Raw genomic sequence first — 27,052 nt, 5'->3', positions numbered from 1 at the left:
TCCTGCAGTTTTCTCACTGGCCACTAAGCCTAAAAGGTGCCCCTTCTTCGTCTGTACAGATCACTTTATTGCAGTTACCTGCTTATCTGTCATCCTGATCCTGCCTGTAATGATATCACCTCTGAGGATAGATAAGACAGGATCCACCATTCACAATAGGTGATTGTCAGAGCTATAGGTGATTGTCAGATCTATTCTTTCCTTATACAATGACCTCTGTACAGGATACAGAACATACCTGGAAGACTCTCCCATGTAAGTCAATAGGGGCCCCTCCTGACCATGTGTCCATGGCCCATAAGGCTGCCGTAAAGCAATTTTTATTTTTTTAATGCTTTGTAAATGCTGTTAAGAACAGCTCAGGCAAGATGGTCGCCTCCATAATCATGTTCAGAAAACGTAATAAGTAAATCTAAAATCAGAAAATAACAGATTAGAAAAAAAAAATTTTACTATCTGGTTTTAACTGGCAGAACATTTTGGTGACCCATTTCCTTAAGTATCTGCTTCTTTTTAGACCTAGGGGGAGATTTGTGAAACTCTCAAAGATGAACGCCCACAGCAGCCAATCAAGGCACAGCTTTCATTTCTTACAGCGCTTTGGTTGTTTTTTTGGCAGCACAGTTAATTTATCTTTGACAGTTTACATGAATCTGCCCCATTGTGCTTGGTTTCTAAAAAAAAAAAAAAAGTAACCAAAATTATTTGTGAAGGGTCTCAAATGTGTTCAGAAAACATGACTTTTTCCCTACAGCAGACAATCAGATATGGCCTTTTATTTTTCCACAGCAGATTTTAAATTCAATACTTTTTTTTGTGCATGAGCCTTTTGCCTGTTTTTTTTTTTATGCCTAAATGTAAAATTAAAGGGGGTTGTCCTATAAAACCAGCACCTGGATGTGAGTACTTTGGCAATTGAATGTAATTAAAATGTTTATATACAGTTGCAAGAAAAAGTATGTGAACCCTTTGGAATGATATGGATTTCTGCACAAATTGGTCATAAAATGTGATCTGATTTTCATCAAAGTCACAACAATAGACAATCACAGTCTGCTTAAACTAATAAAACACAAAGAATTAAATGTTACCATGTTTTTTTTGAACACACCATGTAAACATTCACAGTGCAGGTGGAAAAAGTATGTGAACCCCTAGACTAATGACCTCTCCAATAGCTAATTGGAGTGAGGTGTCAGCCAACTGGAGTCCAATCAATGAGATGAGATTGGAGGTGTTTGTTACGGCTGCCCTGCCCTATAAAGGCTGCCCTGCCCTATAAAGGACACACACCCGTTCTGGGTTTGATTTTCACAAGAAGTATTGCCTGATGTGAATGATGCCTCGCACAAAAGAGCTCTCAGAAGACCTACAATTAAGAATTGTTGACTTGCATAAAGCTGGAAAAGGTTAGAAAAGTATCTCCAAAAGCCTTGCTGTTCATCAGTCCATGGTAAGACAAATTGTCTATAAATGGAGAAAGTTCAGCACTGCTGCTACTCTCCCTAGGAGTGGTCGTCCTGTAAAGATGACTGCAAGAGCACAGTGCAGACTGCTCAATGAGGTGAAGAACTATCTTAGAGTGTCAGCTAAAGACTTACAAAAGTCTCTGGCATATGCTAACATCCCTGTTAGCGAATCTACGATACGTAAAACACTAAACAAGAATGGATTTCATGGGAGGATACCACAGAGGAAGCCACTGCTGTCCAAACAAAACATTGCTGCACGTTTCCAGTTTGCACAAGAGCACCTGGATGTTCCACAGCAGCACTGGCAAAATATTCTGTGGACAGATGAAACCAAAGTTGAGTTGTTTGGAAGAAACACACAACACTATGTGTGGAGAAAAAGAGGCGAGGCACACCAACATCAAAACCTCATCCCAACTGTGAAGTATGGTGGTGGGGGCCTGGACGGATTGCTATCATCGAAGGAAAAATGAGTACCCAAGTTTATAAAGACCTTTTGCAGGAGGACTTAAGGCCATCTGTCTACCAGCTGAAGCTCAACAGAAGATGGGTGTTGCAACAGGACAACGACTCAAAGCATAGAAGTAAATCAACAACAGAATGGCTTAAACGGAAGAAAATGCACCTTCTGGAGTGGCCCAGTCAGCGTCCTGACCTCAACCCAATTGGGATGCTGTGACATGACCTCAAGAAAGCGATCCACACCAGACATCCCAGGGCTCCAGATGGTGACCAAAATGGTCGCCAATGCGACTTAGAATTTACAGATGGCGACAAGACTTTTTAGTCTTGTCGCCATTTGCGACTAGACCCGACGCCGCAGTTCTGAATACAGTGGCGGGGCACCGGACATGATGGTTCTCTGCCCCGCCGCCGATGTTCTTCTCAGCAGCGCAGTGGAGGAGTCTCTCCCTCCCCTCTGTGCTGCTACCACTGCTGCCATTAAGAAGAGAGACCGGAGGAAGAGGGGAGGGGCTGTGGCCACTGTGCCACCAATGAAGATAACTGACCTGTTAATACAAATACAGGAGGCGGGGATTCCGGCACCCGACCTCTGACAGGGTGCTGCAATCAGCCGCAGTTAACCTATCAGATGTGGTACCTGAGGGGTTAACTGCAGCGGATCGCAACTCCCTGTCAGAGGTCGGGTGCCAGCTATTTGATTCCGGCACCCGCCTCCTGTATTTGTATTAACAGGTCTGTTATCTTCATTGGTGGCGCAGTGCGCCCCCTTCCCCCCCCCCCCCAACACCCCAGTATAATAAACATTGGTGGCGCAGTGCCAATGAGGGTTTAAAAAAAAAAGAAAAGAAATTAACTCACCTCCTCCAGTTGTTCGCGCAGCTGCCGGTCTCCTGTTCTTTCTTCAGGACCTGTGGTGACGTCACTGAGCTCATCACATGGTCCATTACCATGGTGATGGATCATGTGATGTACCATGTGATTAACACAGTCATGTCACCACAGGTCCTTTGACAGGTTCTGAAGAAAGAACAGGAGACCGGCAGCTACGCGACCAATTGGAGGTGAGTGTGTTTTTTTTTTTTGTTTTTTTTGTTTGTTTGTTTGTTTTTTTAACCCTCAATTGACCTTCTACTATGCATTCTGTATTAAAGAATGCTATTATTTTCCCTTATAACCACGTTATAAGGGAAAATAACACAGTGAATAGACTTTCATCCTAGCAACCATGCGTGAAAATCGCACCACATCCGCACTTGCTTGGGGATGCTTGCGATTTTCACGCAGCCCCCATAACTTCTATGGGGCCTGCGTTGCGTAAAAAAAACGCACAACATAGAGCATGCTGCGATTTTCTTGCAACGCACAAGTGAGGCGTACAAATCACCGCCCATGTGCACAGCCCCATAGAAGTGAATGGGTCTGGATTCAGTGCGGGTGCAATGCGTTCACCTCGCGCATTGCACCCGCGCAGAAATCTCGCCCATGTGAAAGGGGCCTAAGGGTGAATAGGACAAGGGTTCCAGCCCCTAAGGGGGCTAATAGTAAGTAAAAAAAAAAACCACTAAGGCTACTTTAACACTTGCGGCAGTGTGATCCGGCGGGCAGTTCAGTCGTCGGAACTGCCTGCCGGATCCGCCGATCTGGATGTGATTGAAAGCATTTGTGAGACTCATCCGGATGCGGATCTATCTCACAAATGCATTGCAAGGACGGATCCGTCTCTCCGCTTGTCATTTTTAAAAAGACGGATCCGACATTCCGGTATTTTGAATGCCGGATCCGGCACTAATACATTCCTATGGGGAAAAATGCTGGATCCGGCATTCAGACAAGTCTTCAGTTTTTTTTTGCTGGAGATAAAACCGTAGCATGCTACGGTTTTATCTTTTGCCTGATCAGTCATAATGACCGAACTAAAGACGTCCTGATGCATCTTGAACGGATTACTCTCCATTCAGAATGCATGGGGATATACCTGATCAGTTATTTTCCGGTATAGAGCCCCTAGGACGGAACTCTATGCCGGAAATGAAAAACGATAGTGTGAAAGTACCCTAAAATATTACGTTTAAAATTTAAATCCCCCCCCTTTCCCAATTTTACATATAAAATATATAAACGATAAATAAATAAACATATTAAATATCGCTGCGTCCGAAAAGTCCAAACTTTTAAATTATTTAAAAATATCTCCTATGCGGTGAGCACCGTAACAGACATAAATAAATAAAAACCATGCGAATTGCCATTTTTTCGTCATCTTGTCACCCCAAAAAATAGGATAGGACTGTTCTATTATGGGCCGAACGTTTCATAAAATGCGAAATGCACGCTACTTTTTTTTTTTTTTTTTGCGTGGTATTGAGTATCGCAATACTTTTTTTATGGTGACGAAAACGAATCAAAATTTTGGTATTGAAACAACCCTACGCCGATCTGATCGGCGTAGCGTTGTCACGATACCCAAATTTTGATTCTGTTTCGATTTGGCAACTAAAAATTTTATTTGGCTCCTAAATTTTTCAGTTCAGGAGCTAATGGCTACTAGGTATTTTTTTTTAGTCTGGAGCACTGCATCCCAAGAATATTGCTGAACTGAAACAGTTCTGTAAAGAGGAATGGTCAAGAATTACTCCTGACCGTTGTGCACGTCTGATCTGCAACTACAGGAAACGTTTGGTTGAAGGTATTGCTGCCAAAGGAGGTTCAACCAGTTATTAAATCCAAGGGTTCACATACTTTTTCCACCTGCACTGTGAATGTTTACATGGTGTGTTCAATAAAAACATGGTAACATTTAATTCTTTGTGTGTTATTAGTTTAAGCAGACTGTGATTGTCGATTGTTGTGACTTAGATGAAGATCAGATCACATTTTATGACCAATTTGTGCAGAAATCCATATCATTCCAAAGGGTTCACATACTTTTTCTTGCAACTGTAGCAGCTGAGTTCTTTATAAAACCTGTCTTGTTCTTTTCCTTATTTCTCTGTCCACCTTACGGAGTTGGACACACATGCTCAGTTCCATCCTTCAACTGCCACCAGCTCTGTCTTCTGTTAGAAGCTGTGACAGGGCTCATGCACACGACCGCTGATGTTTTTGTGGTCCACAAATTGTGGATCCGCAAAACATAGATACTGTCTGTGTGCATTCCGCCCTGCCCTCTATAGAACTGTCCTATCCTTGTCTGTAAAATGGACAAGGATAGGAGATGTTCCATTTTTTTGCGCAGCCATTGAATGGACATATGGATGCGGACAGTACACAGAGTGCTGTCTGCATCTTTTGTGGCCCCTTTGAAGTGAATGGGTCCACCTCCAACCCGCACAAAATGCGGATCGGATGTGGGCAACAAACATGATCGTATGCAATTGTGGGATTACCCCTTTAATAAGGAATGCAGCTGAGATTTTAAATGGTGTGACACACAGAGCCTTATGCGCACCACTGAACCGCTTTTTTTTTTTTTTTTTTTTTTTTAAACTCTTTTTATTGAAGTTTAACAAGTAAGGCATGTTACATCAGGACAAAGCAGGGGTAAATCCCACGCAGGGGATACATTGACCTCATAATATAACTCAAAAATTTTGCATCAGGTCTAAAGAGGTTTTCTCTATCGGACATAAGGAAACAGCGGGAGTATTGAGGCATTAATCTAGAGCCCGAAATCCACACATTATCATACAGCAGGCATATGGACGATATCGGCCACCGAATACATACATGCATTGTGCAATGTCAAAGGAGATGAGCACCACTCTCCCCATACCTTGTGAAACTTTTGTGGACATTTTCTGTGAATAAATACAATTTTTTGCCATACTCACAGCGTGATTGACCAATGATTTCTATTGACCTAGTGTGGGTGCTCTATCAGCCATCCACCTCAGAGCAATGGCTTTTCTAGCAAAGAATAAAGTCTCACTCAAGAATACCCTGTGCTGATGCCCCCAAACCTCTTCATCTAATATCCCCAGAACACAAATTTTGGGTCATAACGGCATTGCATTGGAAACCATAGTTGTCAGCACCTCTATTACTGCATTCCAGAAGCCTTTTAAAGGGAGTCTGTCATCAGCATTTCACGTTTGTAACCCTTCCCATAGCTTTCAAGCATGCTTACAGTTAATAAAAACTTTACCTTTAGCATCAATCCTGGACTTATAAAACCGTCAAACATCTTTGTAGCATATGCAAATGAGGGCTCACAAGTGCCCAGGGGCGGCGTTACGCTTGTAGGTGCCCTGCTAGCTCAGCCTTTTCTTCGCTCCCCTTCCTTCCCTCTGACCACCTATCTACTAACTTGTTGTTTCGTCGAGATCCCGCACCTGCGAACTCAGTCCGTCGGCCGGCGCATGCGCACTGCGATGCCCATTCCTTGTACGGCATCACAGTAACTATTGCGCATGCGCCGGCTAACGACACGAAAACACAACAAAGGAGGCGGTCCATCAGCGCATGCGCATAAATTACTGTGATGCCGTACAAGGAATGGGCATCGCAGTGCGCATGCGCCGGCCGACGGACTGAGTGCGCAGGTGCGTGATCTCGGCGAAACAACAAGTTAGTAGATAGGTGGTCAGAGGAAAGGAAGGGGCGGGGGGGAGCGAAGAAAAGGCTGAGCTAGCAGGGCACCTACAAGCGTAACGCCGCCCCTGGGCACTTGTGAGCCCTCATTTGCATATGCTACAAAGATGTTTTTTGATGGTTTTAGAAGTCCAGGATTGATGGTAAAGTTTTTATTAACTGTAAGCATGCTTGAAAGCTATGGGAAGGGTTACAAACGTGAAATGCTGATGAGACTCCCTTTAAGTACGTGCAGTCCCACATGAGGTGCCAGAAGTCAGCACCATCCTGCGAGCACCTATGGCATCTATTGTGTGATTTCCTGCCCATGTTGTGTAGTCTAGTGGGCGTTAGGTAACTTCTGTGCAGAATAAACAGCTGAATCAGCCTGTTATTAATTGATGGAGAGACCCTTACTGGAGCCATCAGGGCTTCATTCCAGTCATCAGCCGTTAGAGAAGGTATTGAGTTCCTCCACCTTCCCTCAACAGCAAGAGGGTTCATCAGCATTCGGTTGTTGAGCAGATGCGTATAAAGCACAGAGATAATACCTCTCGCACCCTGTGATCTTAGAACACCTATTAGGGGGTATTTTGAAATTTTCCCACCTCCTGCCCCGAATTGAACTGTTAACGCGTGCCTCAGTTGCAGATACCTAAAGAAAAAGTTGCGAGGTAGTTCAAATTTCTCCTGCATCTGCAAAAAGGAGCATAGAGTGCCCCCAACATATAGGTCTCTCAGGGTAAGAACCCCGTGGGCCTTCCACAGATTCACTCCCTCCAATTCTTTCAGATGGGCAAACATAGGGTTATCCCATATCGGTATATCATCCGGGAGATCCTTAAATGATTGCATCTTGGCAGCACTCCATACCTGGTGAGCCAATTTGTGTATAGGGAGCAAGCGCATAGGAACAGAACGTGATCCTTCCAGCACTGGCCACAGGGAGGACATTCTTAAATATTCCCTGAGATAATATTCCGCATTTGGCAATTCTGACGTTAGAATCCAGGGGGTTAAGAATTTCAGCTGACCAGCTAAACCGTATAGGAAGAAATCAGGCAGGGCGGCACCACCCTCTAGCTTGGATCTCTGCAGAACATTAAGGGAAAGTTTCCGTCTAGACTCCCCCCAAATGAAATTAGCTACCAGTGAATGGATGCGACCAAAGAATCCCTGTGATACTGGTGTGCATGCATGCGCTAGGAGGTAAAGCCCTTTGGGTAAGAGGATCATGTTCCATCTCCCATGCTCACCCCTTTAAAGACCTGGTCCTGCCTGATTCTTACTGCAAGATGTTCTATCGCTATGGCGTACAAGAGCAGCGACAGGGGGCATCCTTGCCTAGTGCCTCTATGAAGTTTGAAGGACTCTGAGAGCGACCCGTTCACCAGTATATTAGCTTTGGGAATTTGGTATAGTATCTCCACCCACTTGACGAACTTAGGGCCAAATCCAAAATTTTGCAGCACTTCTATTAAGTACACCCACTCCACTGAATCAAAAGCTTTGGCTGTGTCCAGCGAAGCCAGAGCCCAGTGCTTATCCCTTGCCACACCTATCTGCGCTATGGCCTGCGCTCTCCTAATGTTATCAGATGTCGACCTACCCGGTATAAATCCTGACTGATCTTTATGCACTATAGTGGTGATTACCTTGTTTAATCTAGTAGCCAGTAGTCTTGTGAGTATTTTATAATCTAGGTTCAGGAGCGAGATCTGTTTATAAGACCCACACTCCAAAGGGTCTTTATCTGGCCTCAGGATCACCACTATAGTAGCATTATACATAGATTCTGGTAGCCGATGTCTTTGCTGAGAAGCTAAATATGGTTTAAGAAGTTCGGGCCCCAATACATCAGCATATTTAGTGTACACTTCTACCGGAATTCCGTCCGGGCCAGGCGCTTTATTGCCATTTGAATTTCGTCTAGTGAAATATCGGCCTCTAGTAAGTTCCTGTCCTCATCGTTAAGCTGGGCGTGTGCTACCTGCGCTAAATAAAGCCCTAACTCCTGAGTGGTGTATTGAGCCGCGGACTTGTAGAGATCTTGGTAGAACCCCTTAAAGCATCCCAGTATATCGCCGACTGATTCTACCACCGCGCCCTCCGAGTTCTTTATTCTGATGACCGGAGGGGACATACTATTACTACGCACAATGTGAGCAAGTAATTTACCCGCCTGATTACCCGACTCAAAGGATTGCGCTTTAAAAATAATAATTTACGCTCACTCTTTTCCCTGAGATGCATCATATAAAGCCTTCCCTTAAGCATCCAGTCCTGCCTATTCACCTCAGAGGGATTAGACCTGAACCAGTTCTCTGCCTCCTTGCAATTAGCATGTAGTTCCAGTTCTTTGCGTGCCGAATCTCTCTTGATATAGGATATAGAAGATTTGAGGCATCCCCTCAAGTAGGCTTTCAATGTCTCCCAGAGTAACAAATCTCATCCTGCACTTCCAGAAATATCTGAAGCTGATCAGGAATTCTATCATTCGTGGTCATAAGAGACAACCAGAATGGATGAACACTCTTTTTGACACTGTTTGATGCCATCATAAAGTCTAAGTCAAAGCGTAAACCAAGTGTAAAGGCACTTAAAGGGTTTACCTCACAAAAAAAGTTTAGTTAAATCCAGCGTATTGTAATGTACATTTTTATTATTTACCCTTAATAAAAAATGCTTATCCCCTGATATTCCAGGAATAAGGTTAGTACAACGCCACTTGTTTCTGTTGAACAGCCTGTGTCCACCTCAGTAAATGCACCGTGGTGGACGTGCATGCTCAGTCTTGCTCCTTCAGGAATGTGGAGGGATACCTATTGAGTTGAGACACACCTGCTTCTGAAGGCTCCTCTTCCTTTGAGTGGTACACAGTTACTATGATTGCCAAGATGGACACAGCAGAGCTGTTCAGTAGAAGCAGCAGGTGGCGTTGTATGCCCACTTATTCCAGGATCAATGGTAGTATAAGAATTTTTTTCCTAAAGGGACTCTGTCGCCAGTGACCTCCTTATCCAGCTGCTTGTATAGACATATGGCCGTGGTTCAGCTGATTTATAAGATGTGTTTGTTTTGTTGGTCCGAGACACCGTTCCTGAGTTATACTTTTTCTTAATATGAAAATTAGACCTTTGGTGCAATAAAGGTATGACTGTTGCTCATATTGTACCCAAATTCCACTCCCTTCAGTGGTCAGGCCTTCCCTGACTGCTTTGATTGGCCAGGCAGTGGTAAGGCAGCCAGGGAAGGATTGGCCACAGAAATAAGTGAACCTTGGGGGCTACAAGATCAATGGCGAGGCGTTCATTGCACCAAAGTTGCATAATAAGATAAAGTATCATAACTTGGGAACAGAGCCTGAGATCAAGAATTCTTGTGGTTTCAGGACAGCTGGAGTGCCAGAGGTTGCTGGTCCCTGTTCTAGACCATGGTTATTTGCACTGTACAAAGTGTAATGTGCTTTTTGTGTCATGAACAGGTATTGATGTTGAAGCTGCTAGGAAAGAGGAAGAGAGGATTATGCTTCGAGATGCAAGGCAATGGCTGAACAGTGGGCAGATAAATGATGTGCGACACACGAAATCTGGGGGCACCGCTCTGCATGTAGCAGCTGCAAAAGGTTACACTGAAGTTTTAAAGTAAGTATTCACAGCCAAAGTATGGCATGAAACCCTTTTAATCTTCTTTTTCTTGTTGAAGTTTGACTAACTTTTTTTTTATTAATAAGGGACACATTTTGCAATACAGTATATGTATATTAGGTTAAAGAAAAAACGTGTATTCTCTTACCTGCTAGAAAGGTACATGATGTAATCTGTAGTGAAATGTCATTTTCTTAACAGTGTCTTTTTGTGAGTTATCCCCTCCCTTCTGATCCTCAGCGGTGTCATGTGACTAGCACTCAGACTTTCCAGATAACACAGCATCTTGTGTGGACAGGAAGTCAGTTTCTCTATGTATTCCTATGGGAGCAGTCTTATAGGAATGAATAGAGAAGTAACGGACTTCCTGTCCTGTGTCAGAGAGCTGGTCACATGACACAGCTAAAAATTAGAAGGAAGGGGATAACTCATAAATACAGTCGCTGATAAGAGGATTACATTTACTTAAAGGGTTTCTGTCACCCCATTAAACCGTTTTTTTTTTTTTTCTTTAATAATAATCCCTATAGTGCGATCTCATGATACATAATCAAATTAATAATTTTGGTTCAGTAGATTTTGCTAAAAAACGATTTTTAAAATATGCTAATTACCTTGCTACCAGCAAGTAGGGCGGCTACTTGCTGGTAGCAGCCGCATCCTCCGATGGTAATGACGCCCCCTCGGCATGCTGATTGACAGGGCCAGGGAAGGTAATCCTTCTCTGCTGGCGCTGTTAGAATTTGAAATCTCGCGCCTGCGCCGTACCTGGCTTCAATCGGCGCAGGCGCACTGAGAGGCGGCCGCTCTGCTCGACCGCTCCATCCTCAATGCGCCTGCGTCGATGACGTCATCGCATACACCCGGAAGAGAAGACGCCGCCCTACTTGCTGGTAGCAAGGTAATTAGCATATTGATTATGTATCATGAGATCGCACTATAGGGATTATTATTAAAGAAAAAAAAAAAAATGGTTTAATGGGGTGACAGAAACCCTTTAATGTTGAATGTAGACTTGGGCAGCCCCTGTAAACTGTTTAAAATGACAAGATATACTTACCCCTTTGGTAACATTCCGTGTGCACTGCTCACTGTTGTAGCCGGTCACTAGCCTCAACAGTCCCGTGTACTGCTGAGGCCAGTGATTGGCTACCAGGTGACCTGTGTACTGCAGCCAGGATGATGTCAGTGGTGAAGGACCACATCGCTGGAAGCATCAGGGGAGAAAACGGCAGGGGTAAAACCAATTTTTTTATTTAACTCTGAAAACCCCTTCAACTACCCAGCCTAATTTACCCTCAAAGCCACAGGAATTTTTTTCGTTCTTGCTTCACCGCTTTCTTAGACCATATGAAGGCTTGTTTTCCTACGGGTTGGTGGACATTTTGAAATGGCACTATTTTGGGGTGCATATAACTGTTAACTCTTTATAAGAGGAAATGGCCAGCATGATCTCCATGAAGTAGCTGTATGTTGGGGGATCCTAATAAAAGTCAATCTGTGACATACAGTTACGTCATGGTTTCTAAATAATTAATAATAATAAGTAAAAATAAATTTTTCGGCCTCCCATGATCTGATTTCAGCTCACAAATCAGTAAACCTGTCACAGCCAAATTCTAGTAGTGGAATAGAGTTACAGAATGCTTTATCCGCCCCTACACCAAGGTTTTTGGAGGTGCAAATACCGTTATGGGGTTTTGCTTGGATTGAAAACATATTTTGGGGAGATTCCCCTGTGATGAGGTTGGGAATCACGAGTGAAGTGTGGCTGAACATCCTATTTGATGATAAACTAGCATAAACGCCAATGCTGTTTTTTAATCTTAACTTTTTTTTAGTGTTTTCTTGTCTATTTGTCACCCATTATGTGGGCTGTGCAAACAACTGCTTCTCATCTCTTTGCAGGCTTTTAATTCAAGCAGGTTATGATATTAATGTTAAAGATTATGATGGGTGGACGCCACTCCATGCAGCAGCTCACTGGGGTAAAGAAGAAGCTTGTAGGATCCTTGTAGAAAATCTGTGTGATATGGATGCTGTCAACAAAGTGGTAGGTGGTTCATGTCGTCAGGAACCCAGTTATCTGGTCAGTGCTCCCACTTTAGATAGCAGAATGTTTACTGTAGTCAGAGAAAGATCTTAATATTCCTGCTTGGAATGGGTATATGGAAATGGCTTACCCATAGACAACTGCCCAAATGTACTTGGCATAGCCGTGCCACCCGAGGTGAGACAGAAATGTTCGTTCTGCGTCTTTCACCAACATTCACTTCAGTGTGGCTACAGGATCAGGTTTGTAGTCTAACCATGGAGACGCACAGATTTGCATAGCAGCTGTAGATCTAGAATAGCAGGGTAATTTCAGTAAGACTGCAACTTATTGTAGTGTTAAAGGGAACCTGTCATCTGGATTTTGGGTATAGAGCTGAGGACATGGGTTGCTAGATGGCCGCTAGCACATCCGCAATACCCAGTCCCCATAGCTCTGTGTGCTTTTATTGTGTAAAAAAACAGATTTGATACATATGCAAATTAACATAAGTCATATCTTACTTGTGTGACCAGAGAAGACTCATATTTTCAAGCTCTGACTCATCTCGGGTTAATTTGCATATGTATGAAATCGGTTTTTATACACAATAAAAGCACACAGAGCTATGGGGACTGGGTATTGCGGATGTGCTAGTGGTCATCTAGCAACCCATGTCCTCAGCTCCATACACAAAATCCAGATGACAGGTTCCCTTTAATGCTTTTTAATGCCGGTTGCGATCAATGATAACAGACTCTAAAAGAAAAATATACCAAACTAAATATTAGCAGTCTTTCAGTTGTTATACGCTGCTTTTAAGTCCAAAGTAATTTGTAATTATTTTTTTTCAGGGTCAAACTGCATGTGATGTTGCAGATGAAGATATTTTAGGATACTTAGAAGAACTTCAGAAGAAACAAAATTTGGTTGGTGTAAATTATCGTTTTTTCCCCCCTGATTTCTCCACCACTGTCCTGCTCCATTAGGCTCTGCTTTCATCATGTTTGGAGCCTATGTTGGCTGAAGATTCTCTGGCATTTGCCCCTAACAGAAGGCTGCTTTTTCTGGAGTGCATGCCAGATGTAGGCACTAAACATGATGTGAGCAGAGCTTACCATAGTCTTTCCTTTTGTAAAGGTAGTGGTTTTATTTATTTATTCATTTGTATATGAAAAATATAAATTTTAGGGCACCTGCACACAAACTTTGTTTGGTTCTGGATCCGAGCCGTATTTTTTTGTGGCTTGGATTCGGACCCATTCACTTCAATGGGGCTGCGGAAGGTGCGGACAGCACTGTGTGTGCTGTCCGCATCCGTTGCTCCATTCCTTGGAGCCGTAAAAAAAAATAGAACATGTCCTATTTTTGTCCAGTTTGCAGACAAGAGTAGGCATTTTTATTATGGGCAAGCAGTTTTGTTCTGCAAATTGCAGAACGAACACGGGCGGCATCCGTGTTTTGCAGATCCACAATTTCTGCATTGCAAAACACACACGCAGTCGTGTGTATGTGAGCCCTTTTTCTGCGGCTTAGGCTACTTTTCACACTAGCGGCAAGGATCTCCGGCAGGCTGTATCGGCGGGTGAACAGCCTGTCTGATCCGTGCTGCCGCTAGTTCACGCGTGGCCCCATTGACTATAATGGGGGCGGGCTCGAGTTCCGTTGGCCGCATGGCAAACATGCCGGTAGGCAGCCAGAATAAAATTACGACATGTACTGCACAAAGCATGGTTTGTTTCACTAGGATATAAAGGCTTTATTACATTTTACAAGCAAAAGCAATTTGATATTTAGGGATTATAGCCATGGAGGAAATCAAATGTCCTATGACTTCACTCGGATCATTCCTGAAAGGTAAGTGGACATCACATCAGTCCCTTTCCTCTACTGCAATAGAATACAGATGGCCATTCACACCATAGCAAATTGTAGAGAGGGCTTTGGGTATACACAATTCTCTAGGATTTGTGGGGGTTCAGTAAAGGGAAAGTCATTTCTTGTGGAAGCTGAAGACCACGCGTTTTCTTCTTGTTAAAGTGGTTATGAAGGATTGTTCAGAAAGCATATTTTATATAATTATTATTATCTTACAGCTTCTGAGTGAAAAACAGGAGAAGTCTCCTTTAATTGAGTCCTCAACTACAGAAAACAATCAGTCTCTGAAATCACTGAAGAAGTAAGTATTTCCAGTGGTTACTGTCCTAAAATGAAGTGTTGGCAAACTGTGTCAAAATGAACAGTTTTTGGCGATTATCTGGCTCATTTCATACAGGCTAGGACAGCCCTTTTGTTTGGGATGTAGAATTATCCCCCTTGTATAAGAACTTGGTTCTGTTGGGACCTTCATCTTAAAAACCTGCTTGAGATGTGTATCGTTTACCCAGAAGCATTTCAGTTTGGAACAGCGCCACAGACTGTGATTCTTGAGCTTTCCGGGTTAGGTGCAACTGTCATTTTAGTTTAATCTAGTGCAAGGACAGGGATGTTAAACATTTTTGTAATATATTTTATTAGAGTACGGCCTCATGCACACAAACGTATTTCGTTTCCGTGTCCGTTCCGTGTGTTTTTTTTATTTTTTATTGAGGATAGGATGCAGACCTATTCATTTCAATGGGTCTGCAAAAATGCAGTGTGCTGTCTGCATCAGTATCTCCGTTCCGTAGCTCCGCCCAAAAAAATATAACATGTCCTATTCCTTTCTGTTTCAGGCATTTACAACGGATCCGCAAAAAAAAAAAAAAAACTGATGGTATACGGATGTCGTCCGTTTTTTTTTTTTGCGGATTCACAATTTGTGGACCGCAAAACACATACGGTCGTGTGCATGTAGCCTAAGATGAATATCTTTCTGCTAGAAAAGGTGTAAAGATTCTGCTCCGAGTGTTGAGAGCCTATCTTCAGATCTACTGAGCGCTGAAGACCGGGGCACATTTACCACTGCGCATTCTACACCAAAAAACTGACATGCATGCTTTTCATCACATTTACCAACTACTTTTTATTTATTTATTTTTACACACTTTTTTTCTAAGCTGTTCCCACATCGCCTGGTAAGGTGCTATGTTCTCAGGGAAAGGGGAAAGTGACCTAAATGGAGTAAAACTGCACCATTTTATGGGTCGTGACTAGGCAGTTTTTTGTTTGTTTTTATGACACTCAGACAAACTTGGTGTCATAGTCCAAATTTATAAAGGTCCATGCAATAGTAAAACTGTCTAATATTAAGACTGTGATTCGTATCCTTAGTGCAAAGTGCATCACTTAGTAGATCTACCCTTGTGTGTAACAAGTCATATAGGCAGGGTGATAGGCAAGAAGACTTGAAGTATATTTAAAAAAAAAAAAAAGTTTTTTAACATCCCTGTCTCTACACTGTTAAATAAATAAACTGAAACGACAGTTAAAATTTAAGCAATTTTTTAAATGTTTGTTATTCGGACATATTAATTTTTATTTTTAAAAAAATCGGTCCCCCAAAAGTAAAATTTTTGGGACATCATTTCTCAAAACTCAGGATAGGTCATCGGTATCTGAGGACCCCCGCCGATCAGCTGTTTGTGAGTTCCCCAGCCATCTCCTTGCATAGCGGCTGTGCTTGGTATCACAGCTCAGCCCCATTTACTTGAATGGAGCTGAGCTGTTCCTAAGACCGGTGAACGTGTCATCACTGGCCTAGAAAAAGCTGACAGAAGGCCACAGCGCTTCTGCTTTCTCAAAAGCTGAATGATGGGGGACCCAGGTGTCGGACCTCCACCAGTCTATACTGATGACCTATCCTGAGGATATTAAAGTCTTGGAAAACCTCTTTAAATGACCATAATCTGCTGGTGCATAGCACTTTCATTAGGCACACAAGGGGAAATGATAATCGTTTCCTAAAGTGAAATTCTGTTTTTGCTTCAAGCAAAGAGACCTTAATTATTGAGCATGAAAAGACCATTTCAAGCATTGAGTCACTTGAGCAAGAAAAGGCAGATGAGGAAGATGAAGGAAAGAAAGATGAATCCAGTTGTTCCAGTGAGGAAGAAGAGGAGGAAGACTCGGAATCTGAAGCAGAAACTGGTAAGTAAATGTGAACACACTGTAAATCTCTCACCATCTTTGCGTAATTGGTGATATTGTATGAGTTTTAAAAAAATACTTGCATTGACATACAAAAGTTTGGAGTCGCTAAGCAATTTGTGTTAAAGGAAATGATGGTGGTTTTTATTTATACTGGGTGTTGTCCAAGGTGCCTTTAAAAAAAGCCACCGTGCCCTGAAATTTGTAAAACTTAAGACTTGTTGACATGTGTGCCCTTTGAGATGGGAATACCCCTTTCAGATGTGGCTGTTGTGCTGACAAGTACTCTACAGCCTGTTTCTTCATATAATCCACTGGCCATTTCCTTTTTTGATTTGGAAGGTGGGTAAGCACTGCTGGACGTGTGTGGCAGCAGGGGCAAAGGGTAGGGCATGTTGAAATCCTCCATCCCGATGCTTCTTTCCCCTGACAGGCCAAATCCATAGGATTGGACATTATTTATTCATTCAGTATTCAGAATGTGTTTGTGTTTGATTTCCTTCAAAGTGTAGCTTCTTCTGTTGGACATTTTACCCCTTTTTAGTGGGTGCAATTGTGAGAGATTACTACTGACAGGTGAAACTCGAAAAATTTGAATATTGTGCAAAGTTCATTTATTTCAGTAATGCAACTTGAAAGGTGAAACTAACACATGAGATAGACTCATTACATGCAAAGCGAGATATTTCCAGCCTTTATTTGTTATAATTTGGATGATTATCCCAAAGTCACAATTTTGAGGTACCCTTTGCTCAGGGGGTATGGAATAATTAGCTGACTAGAGTGTGACACTTTGAGCCTAGAATATTCCTTTTCACAAAATTCTAATTTTAAGCTGCATTAATGCAATTCCTTTTAATTTGCATTACTGAAATAAATGGACTTTTGCTCGATATTCTAATTTTTGGAGTTTCACCTGTATATATAACCCAGTATAGTAACTGTTGGGTTGTAGGTGTTGACTCTTCTGCTTCTTTGACACCTGTAGATAAAACCAAACCATCTGCAAATAATCTGAACAACAGATCTCAGATGACCAATGTAACTGCCCCTGCCTCGGCTTTACCATCCGGGCAAGTCACCCCTACATCACCAGTAAAGAAGGTAAAGTATCTTGTTAACAAGTCGATGTTGCTTTCTAGTATGTATTTTGTGGGCTTGGTAGAAAGTAGACCTCTTTCCAGTCCTTTGTCATCTCTGGGAATGATGCACCTCTACTACATAAAATAAATTGCCCTTAAGACTCTTCTACTTGATGAAGAAAACTGTTGCAACTTTTATAACTTGACACAAAGGCAAACCTGTAATTGAATTGGATAACATTCCAGTAAATCTGTTTCGGGGGCAACTTTCTTTTAAAGTCTGTTGATAGAGGGCATTAACTTTATACATGCCTCACGCCAGATATGGGTGTCGGATGAACACTTGTTTGTCCCCGAGCTATTGCTCCCAGTGTCCCCATACACGGGCACCCTTACCTCAACCAACTGGGCATGTCTCCTTAATAGGGAGACTGAAATATGCTGCTGCTAGACACCCCTTGTGCCAGCTTCTCTTCCTTGAGAGCAAAGTATTGGGCATGTTGAAATCAACGTGCCCAATCCTTCTTTCATTCGAATGTTGGAATAGAGTTGGGACACCCCCTTACACGTTAGATCGTCGGTGGGTTTGCCTGAATTTTATCTCATCTCTAGAGGTTCAATCATACAATAGTCGAGACCTCTCGTCACTGATGTAAGTCTATAACCCATCATACAAGGCATGCTTTGACCTGCCCTTTAGCACAGTGAAGTCTGTGGTTAGCCTTTCGTAAACTAGCAACTGAAAGATGCAGAGACTTTTTACAGAAAGTATTATCCCAGGTGAGAAAGTCCTGCACTGACTTGCACAGAGGTGTAGGTAGTCATTATCCTCGGTCAGGGCTACGTGGCAGAGGGCTTGCAGTTTTTGCATGTCGTGACTGCATGTGACGGTATGAGCTTTGGTTTGCCTGGGTGACTTGAAGCTGTGTCAGACTTGTTCATGGCTGTAGTTGAGTTGCATGTCCTTGTATTAAAATAGCATAAACCAACGGAATCCACTATTGCATTAATGTCGGTGACTTCCACCCCTGTATCCGTCGTCTCACTATTACTGCATTCTATCTCTCATTTTCTTTGGTTATGTTTCATCCTTCACATATACCATCGTTTTCATCAATGTTTGCTTTGAGTATTTTTGCTCTTTGCTGCTGCTACTTTCTTTTGATGGAAGTAAGGCAGATCAGCTGTTCCATACACTGGAGTGAGTTGTGTTAAATATTTTTTGGCAGTCGGGGGAGGAAATTTAGCAAAACTGGTGTGAAGGAAAACTGGCTTACTTGCCGATAGCAACCAATCCGAGTCCACCTTTCTATTTCCAAAGGAGCGCTAAAAAAATTGAAAGGGTGGGATATGGTTTCTATGGGCATCCAAGTCAGTTTTCCTTTACACCCGTTTTGATCAATCTCCCCCCAGTGAGTCCGTAAATCAAATCCAATTTTTGTCATAAATGATCCCAAATCTGTCAGACGGCTGCTGCCATGCCCACTTTTCTGTAAGGTGGTGAGCAGTGGAAAGTCACAGTAACAACTGACGTAGCCATCGCACACAGTTGTTGCTTGTACCCCCTCGGAGACTCCCATACTGCTAATTACCGTTCAATATTTGGACCTTTGGAATAGTTTTAAGTGCCAGTATAGAAAGATGAATGTCTTTAATTTACTACTGATGCTATAAAAACTTTTTGTTTTGTGTAATTAATCTTTAGTCACGATTTTATTTTATTTTTCTTCTGAAGTGGGACAATTTTTTTTATTTTGCTTTACAGCCTGTAGTTAGTTGCTTTTCTTTTTTTTTTTTTTCTTCTCTCTCTCCTCTCCCCCCCCCATCTATTCTTATGGCTGGCTGTTCATTAAGCAGCAAAGCTAAAGTTTCGTGAGCGAATTGGTTCTTTTGTAATGTATGTTCTGGTGTCTTGTAGTTGTCATTACTCTCACTAGTTAGATCTCTAGGCTTTCAGACAGCAGGCTGCCGAACCTAAACCTTGTGCTGGATCTAAATGTTTGACTTCTGTTGGTGACTTTTGATTTAAGAAAAGTTATGGCTGGCTCCTGTTTCCACCTGTACGCTAAAACTAGAGGGCCTTCGACTTCAGTAGCTGTGTATATAAATCAGAAAGTTAAGATAGTTACGTTTTTTCGTTTTCTCATGCTATGCTTTCCTTCTCATTCTGTCTTGCTCATCTTGGGTTCAGTATGATTTCATTGCACCTTTCATGCCAGTGGTGGATTCCGCACAACCTAATTCATGGAGGCAGTGCTTGCGCAGAACTGGCATTGTCCTTGTGCCAAGTAAAGGTGACAAATCGATGGTGAGGAAATGGTGTGCACATTTCGCTGTGGGCACAGGCTGTACTTTAATCAGATTTACATCACTGTGCATGGTCTTGAACTTACAAATGTTGATCCTGTAGCCGCGTGACATGCTGTGTTCAATGACTTGTCTAACTTTCAAAGTGAATCTATTTGTTTGGTTTCAACAATGGGCATTTTCCATCGTTTTTATTACTATTAACAAGTTTTCCTGTGTGCTTTTTTGTTTTTAGCGATATTTTAACCCCATTGAGATTTACACTTGGGTTATTTAATCAAAAGCCCTCACCTCCTCATGGCCATGATGTAAAATTCTTCTGTCGTTAAGGCTCCACCTTCATAACTTGATCAAATGCCTTTGGAAATTTAATGGATGATTGCTGTGGTGTTGGGATTTTTGAGAAACATCACATATACGTAAAAGTAAATCATGGCTTCAATGTTTATAATTGCAGTTCCCTACTCCTGCAACCAAAATCTCTCCTAAGGAAGAAGAAAGGAAGGATGAATCTCCAGCCTCCTGGCGTCTAGGACTGCGCAAGACAGGAAGTTATGGGGCATTGTCTGAGATTACTGCATCCAAAGAAGGTCAAAAAGAGAGGGACTTCACAGGAGTCATGCGTTCAGCTTCAAGTCCTAGGCTTTCCTCTACCCTAGACAATAAAGAAAAGGTAATGTTAACCAGGATGCAAAAGTACAGACCTAGGGGGTTATTTACTATCCAGAAACACGCCTCTATTAAGCGTGTTTCTGGCGCAGATGGGGAAGAGGACAGGCCACAAGGAAGCTGGCTTACATTTAGACTGGTGCTGGATACACCGAAGTTACTTAGAGGCCGTTGCGTCTACATAACTTCAGCGGATCCACCGCCAGCTATAGAGGTTATTAAGACCATCCTCTAAAACGCCGATCTTACTAAATGACCCCTCTAATGCCCTAGTAATCTGGACTCTTGAATGACGAATGGGTTCTACATCTGATCTTGCACATCACTGAGGCTTTGGAATTTAACATTGTGGTCAGATGCTGGATAAGAACTGTAGATGTAGGCCTAAGGCACAGGAGGTACTGCAGATTTTGCATGTGCATCAGCATGCATCTCATAGACTGTGTGTAAACTCCTGCTTACTGCAGCAAGGGGCAGAGATGATTGGTTGGAAATAGCCTTTTATCCTCTACAGCAAATGTCTTGGGGGAGAATTCATAAATCTGAATATACAAGGTTGTGCAGGTTTGTAGTCGTCACTCTGCCTGATATGTTATTCAAAAACCTACAAGAAACTGCATCTGCATCAGACATGAGGTAAAAGGTCAGAATTTGCATGAAGAACTCTGGTTTTAGCCTTAGTTTTTCTTTAAAATCAGACATTAAAGGGTTTTTCCGAGATTTTGATAATTATGACCTATCCTTTTGACACCTGGGACCCCCGCCGATCAGCGGTTTGAGAAGGCAGTGGTGCTCCTGTAAGCCCAGCGTCCTTTTCGCAGCTTACCAAGCACAGCACCATACATTGTATAGCGACTCTGTTTGTTATCGTGCTCAGCCCTATTCTTTACTATGGGGCTGATCGCGATTAAGACTGGAAACCTGGAAAGTTCCTTTTGATTTTTCTATTCCTCAAAGGGGTTGGCCACTTTCTAGTTACTGTTGATCAGTGTGTTTGCTGACTATTTAGCACTTGCTAATGTAGTGTGTTGATATTCTGCACCAGTTTCTATATTTCTTTAAGTTATTGTCCCTTGTAGGCCAATTCTTTTGTGCTGTCCACACACATGTCCTGTCCATAAAATGGCTGCTGATGGAGGGTCATGTGACCAGGCAAATCATTCAGTCTATACACTACACCTGCACTAAATTCTCAACATTGCAAGTGCTGATGGCAGATGTGGTGTATTTGAGTGGAGACAGCTGAGTGATGTCTGGTCACATGACCCTCTATCAGCCGCCATCTTGTAGGCAAGTCTTGTGTGTGGACGGCACAGAAGATTTGCCCAATATGGGGACATGACTTATGAAATATTGCAGATGGCACAGAAAACCAAAGGCTATATTAGTCATATAGTCACCTTACATACACCTTGGTCAAAAGTAGCCAGAAAGTGGCCAACCCCTTTAAATATACACGTCTTAACAATCGTCACTCATGGATTTCATATCTATTGAAAGCTCCTACTTCCAATGTTTGTTTTTTGAGTTTTGATGTCAAATTATAGTCAAACATTCCACATGTTAAGCAGGGTGTTGTATGCATGAGGCCTTACTCACATGTTTTATATCTTGCATGTTTTAACACTGTATTCACTTGTCTGCTTCTGTCAAAGCCCTATTTTTCCTGTCACAGCAATCAATAGCTCGTCATAACCTGATAGACCCCGTTAATACCCGTTGGGGACTGTTGTTCTGCGGGAGCGGCCCTGCCGTGGTTTCTGTTAGTAACTGAAACTACAATGCATTTGTGAACAGAGCCTAACTCTTGTATTTTAGGACCATAAGTACAATTGGATGTTCCAGGAATCAAGGAAAAACCTTTCCCATCCTGTTTTGCGCTAAATGTTTGGCTCCTACACACCGTGTTAATGTGAACTTAACTGAATCAGGCCTTATTCTTGAAAGGGATTTTTCCCTTGAGCATCCCTATCAACAGGATAAGTGTCTGATTTGTGGGGGTCCAACCACCTGGACCCTTTCAGATCATGAGAACCAGGGGTCCTGGATCTTCTCATTTGATTGTAGCGGTCTGAACCATCAGGCTCAATAGGTGTCAGAATATCAAACCTTTAGGGCTCTTTCACACGAGCGGATGCCGTACGGGTAATCTGCTGCGTGAAAGAGCCAAGCCCCGCACTGGACAGCAGAGACACGGAGCATTAACATGATTAATAATGCTCCGTGCTTCTCTGTGATCTTTTTACTATAAAGTTGTCACCGTGATTTTGTAGTAAAAAGGTCACCGAGAGGCACGGAGCATTATTAATCATGTTAATGCTCCGTGTCTCTGCTGTCCAGAACGGGGCTTGGCTCTCTTTCATGCAGTGGATTCCATGCACGGGATCCGCTGGTGTGAAATAGCTCTTACTGTTAGTCCCCTTTCACACGGGCGAGTATTCCGCGCGGATGCGATGCGTGAGTTGAACGCATTGCACCCGCACTGAATCATGACCCATTCATTTCTATGGGGCTGTGCACACGAGCGCTGATTTTCACGCATCACTTGTGCGTTGCGTGAAAATCGCAGCATGCGCCTCTTTGTGCGTTTTTCACGTAACGCAGGCCCCATAGAAATGAATGGGGTTGCGTGAAAATCGCAAGCAAGTGCGGATGCAGTGCGATTTTCACGCACGATTGCTAGGAGATGATCGGGATGGGGACCCGATGTTTATTATTTCCCCTTATAACATGGTTATAAGGGAAAATAATAGCATTCTGAATACAGAATGCATAGTAAAATAGGGCTGGAGGGGTTAAAAAAAAATAAAAAAAATTAAACTCCCCTTAGTCCACTTGATCGCGCAGCCCGGCTTCTCTTCTGTCACCACCTTTGCTTATTGCAGGAAAAGGACCTGTGGTGACGTCACTCCGGTCATCACATGGTCCATCACATGATCCATCACCATGGTGATGGATCATGTGATGAGCGCAGTAACGTCACCACAGGTCCTTTTCCTGCAATCAGCAAAGGAGGAGACAGAAGAGATGCCGGCTGCGTGATCTAGTGGACTAAGGTCAGTTTAATTATAATTTTTTTTAACCCCTCCAGCGCTATTTTACTATGCATTCTGTATTCAGAATGCTATTACTTTCCCTTCTAACCATGTTATAAGGGAAAATTATACAATCTACAGAACACCAATCCCAACCCCGAACTTCTGAGAAGAAGTTCGGGTTTGGGTACCAAACATGCACGATTTTTCTCACGCGAGTGCAAAACGCATTACAATGTTTTGCACTCGCGCGAAAAAAATCGTGCATGTTCCCGCAACGCACCCGCACCTTTTCCTGCAACGCCCGTGTGAAAGAGGCCTTAATGTTGAGTGTATGAGAAGTCGCTGTCTTTTTGAGGTTTTGAAGAATAATGTAAGGAGATTGCACATTCTCTGTCACATGTAATAGAGCATTTGAAAAAGAGATTCATTTGAACCTATATTTTCTGCTGTGTTCAACTTTTCTGTTGTGTGCTGTTGGAGTTGTATGATAGTGAGTGTTGTATGTAATGCTCTGTTTTTTAGGATAAAGATCCCAGAGCGACCAGGCTAGCTTATGTTGCACCAACAATACCAAGGCGTCTTGCTAGTACATCTGACATAGAGGAAAAAGAGAATAGGTAATGTATTTCTTCTATTTTCCATTTCATTTTCAGCAGTACTGTAATCTACAGAAATGTTGTTATAAATGCCTAATGGGTCGGGTCCCAACCTATAGTATAGTCTTCAGAGACGCTTTAATGCAGTTGTCCACCTTTTATTAAGTGATGACTTATCCTCAGGATGGGCGATCGCTAGTTGATTGGCAGGGGTACGACTCCCTGCACCCTTGCTGATCAGTTGTTTGACAGTGGCTCCATAAGCAGACAGCTTTGTTGCTCCCAATGAAGTCAATACATTGAAATACAGTCCACTACAAAGTAGGCACCGCTGTCTGTTTCCAATAGTGGAGCTATTGCTGAACGGCTGTTCAGAGGGGCATCAGACTCCCGCTCATCAACTAATTGTGGCGATCCCTGCGGATAGACTATCACCGGGATCAGCTGCTGTGAAACTACAACTCCCACCATGCAAACATACTCTCCTATTATTTTAACTCCTATAGAAGTGAATGAAGCACTCTGGGAGTTGTAGTTTCTGAACAGCTGGAGTGACGGAGGTTGCTGATCCCTGGACTATCATTTAATAAAAGGTGGACAACCCTTTTAAGTTAAAGATTGCTGACAATGGCTGATAAAAGGAAAAGGCCATTTTTATATACACAATAGTCAAGATATCAAATGCTTTAAAGGGGTTCTCTGGGAATTAAGAAAATGAAAATACTTAAATATAACTTTATTATAAATATATTCTGAAATACCTTTCATTATTTATAATGGCTCGTTTTGTCTAGGGAGCAATCATCAGGGGAAACAAAATGGCCGCTGTTCCATTAGTTCACACAAAACTGGCCTGATCACACATCCTCATCTCTACTTGTCAGGAATTATGATCCTGAATACAGATGATAAGAACTTTAGCTGAATCTCTGGGAAATTTAGTTCATGGGGAGGCATGAAATACGGAGAGGACAGGCTGTGGTAATGGAGACTGCATACAAGAGCTGCTGCTCATTAGCCACACCTCACCCTCCTTTCGTGTCTCCTCGACATCTTCATTCCCACAGAGATTCACCTGTATTCAGGATCATGATTCCTGACAGAGCAGAGAGGAGGATGAGGCAGCACTATGGCTCATTGTGGTGAGTAACTTGTCCTCCTGTGTGATTTAGGACAGGTTTTGTGTGTACTGCTAGGACGGCGGCCATTTTATTTCTCCTAATGATTGCTCCCCAGACAAAACAAGCCATTCTAAGTAATGAAAGGTATTTGTGAATATATTATTTAAGTATTTAATTATTTTTTTAATTCCTGGAGAACCACTTTAAAGTAAGAAATGTTATAGTATATGCCGACCATATTCTTCTGTTGGTAAAAGATACAAACTCTGCATTCCATGCAGCTGAAGTGTTTGAAAGGCATTCTGCTATTAAAACAAATTACCTAAATCTGTAATTATCCCAGATAGTGATGTGCCTCTATATACCAAACTTTTAATGGTCTCTCTCGTTACCAAATACTTGGGCATATGTATCAGGTCACCAGTAGATAACTTCAAACTGACAGGGTTTGTCCGGGCATAATGCCTGATCTGACATGGGGTGTGGAGAGATGCAACTACTAAATTACCAGCAAGCTATTATAAATCAACATTTCATTACTTCGGGTACACATCCTCCAAATTATTTCTTCTAAGACAAATGGGGTAGATTTTCTAATAATGTAGACAGTCTAAAGATGAGCCGCATTAATGACAGTTGCTCGGGTGGATGATCAGTTTAGTGCTTCTCTAGACACTTTTGTCTAAGTATATACCGCCTATATATTGGCAAAATTTTCTGCACATTGGCACAGTTTTGGCTCACCGTAAGCCACAGACCTTTCCAGCTAAACCACCCGTTTCACACTTAGCTGCTCCCGCTTGTCTAGCAAGGCACAAAAGTGTCTAAAATGCTATTTTGGTGCAAATTGGCATTTTCCCCTTCTCACATTTTTTACAGAAAGCATAGGTCATCATTTCACTTAGATGGACATTACAGGCAGGCGGGACTCTTCACTTAGATGGACGTTAGAGGCAGGCACTTTTCTGACATCATTGCACAGCTTGTGTGATCATGCGCACTCCCGTTCATTTCTGTTGAGGAGATCTGGGGTTACTGAGCTTACCCTGGAGCTCTGACAATGAAAGCGATAAATGGGCAGAGCTGTGGCTGGGCCATGCTGATGCACATATTAGAGTCTGTGCTTCCACGATCCTGGCCACCAAAGAAGGAAAAGATACCCCATTCACTGTGCAAGCTCAGCCATTGAAGATTTAGCACAGCTGTGGCATTAACCCCTGACATCCAAGCAAAAACGATTGGGGGAAGGAAAGGGAGAAATACAGAGACACTTTGGCTGAATACATCCAATGGATAAGTGCCTAGTTTTGTAGACTGAATGAAAGCATGGAGAACTTTTAACGTCATCTGTTTTTCATAAGTAGGGGTAAGGTGATTAACAATGGGTTTTAATAAAACATGAGGGTTACATAACTTCCAAAATGATTGCATACCTGGAAAGATGACCAGTAGTCAGTATAAGGCTATACTCACATCGGAGGCTTAGTCGCAGAATCCATTATCTTACAAACGCCTTGACTGACCTTTTCAGATCCACATAAGGAAATGAGCAGTAAAAACCTCTAGGGCTTGTGCTCGAGTGCAGCTAAATTCCCGCACCATTCACTAAATCAAATTGTGTTTTTTCTTTGTTTGTTTTTTTCACAGAGAGTCCTCTATTGGGCTGTCACGTCTTGGTGGGTCCTATACAAGAAGAAGGTGGGATGACGATCTGAAGAAGAACAGTTCTGTTAATGAAATTTTAAATAGCAGCTATCAAAGAAGGTCTGCATAACTGGAGATATTTCAGTCTACATAACAAAGCCGTTTTCTAGTGACCACTCTCGCTATAGTCACTCCTCCTCACTAAGTAATGAATGTATACATTTGTATACTGTCATGTGCAGGTTTCAGTATAGCAAAATTAATCATTTATTAACCGTTAATTATATATATATATATATATATATATATATATATATATATATATATTTTTTTTTTTAAGTA

General features: G+C 42.4%; 1 protein-coding gene across 6 annotated transcripts in view; it reads left to right on the top strand.

The window, feature by feature from the left end:
* The window catches only part of PPP1R12A (protein phosphatase 1 regulatory subunit 12A), a 127,574-nt gene that overhangs the window by 41,228 nt on the left and 59,294 nt on the right, over positions 1–27,052 (top strand). For 4 of the 6 annotated variants that reach the window (XM_040410432.1, XM_040410398.1, XM_040410408.1 and 1 more), the window contains exons 4-13: positions 9,991–10,150; positions 12,062–12,206; positions 13,040–13,114; positions 14,282–14,364; positions 16,096–16,253; positions 17,242–17,357; positions 19,527–19,643; positions 20,100–20,315; positions 23,872–23,966; positions 26,714–26,830. In XM_040410432.1, the coding sequence (XP_040266366.1) occupies positions 9,991–10,150; positions 12,062–12,206; positions 13,040–13,114; positions 14,282–14,364; positions 16,096–16,253; positions 17,242–17,357; positions 19,527–19,643; positions 20,100–20,315; positions 23,872–23,966; positions 26,714–26,830 (1,282 nt within the window). The remainder of the gene's footprint in view (positions 1–9,990; positions 10,151–12,061; positions 12,207–13,039; positions 13,115–14,281; positions 14,365–16,095; positions 16,254–17,241; positions 17,358–19,526; positions 19,644–20,099; positions 20,316–23,871; positions 23,967–26,713; positions 26,831–27,052) is intronic. The other 2 variants (XM_040410424.1, XM_040410440.1) reach the window with 1 other exon arrangement.

This window comes from Bufo bufo, chromosome 1 (assembly GCF_905171765.1).
Source record: "Bufo bufo chromosome 1, aBufBuf1.1, whole genome shotgun sequence".
Taxonomy (NCBI): Eukaryota; Metazoa; Chordata; class Amphibia; order Anura; family Bufonidae; genus Bufo; species Bufo bufo.
Note: the sequence above shows the minus strand (reverse complement) of the source record. Positions and strands in the feature narration are given on the sequence as shown.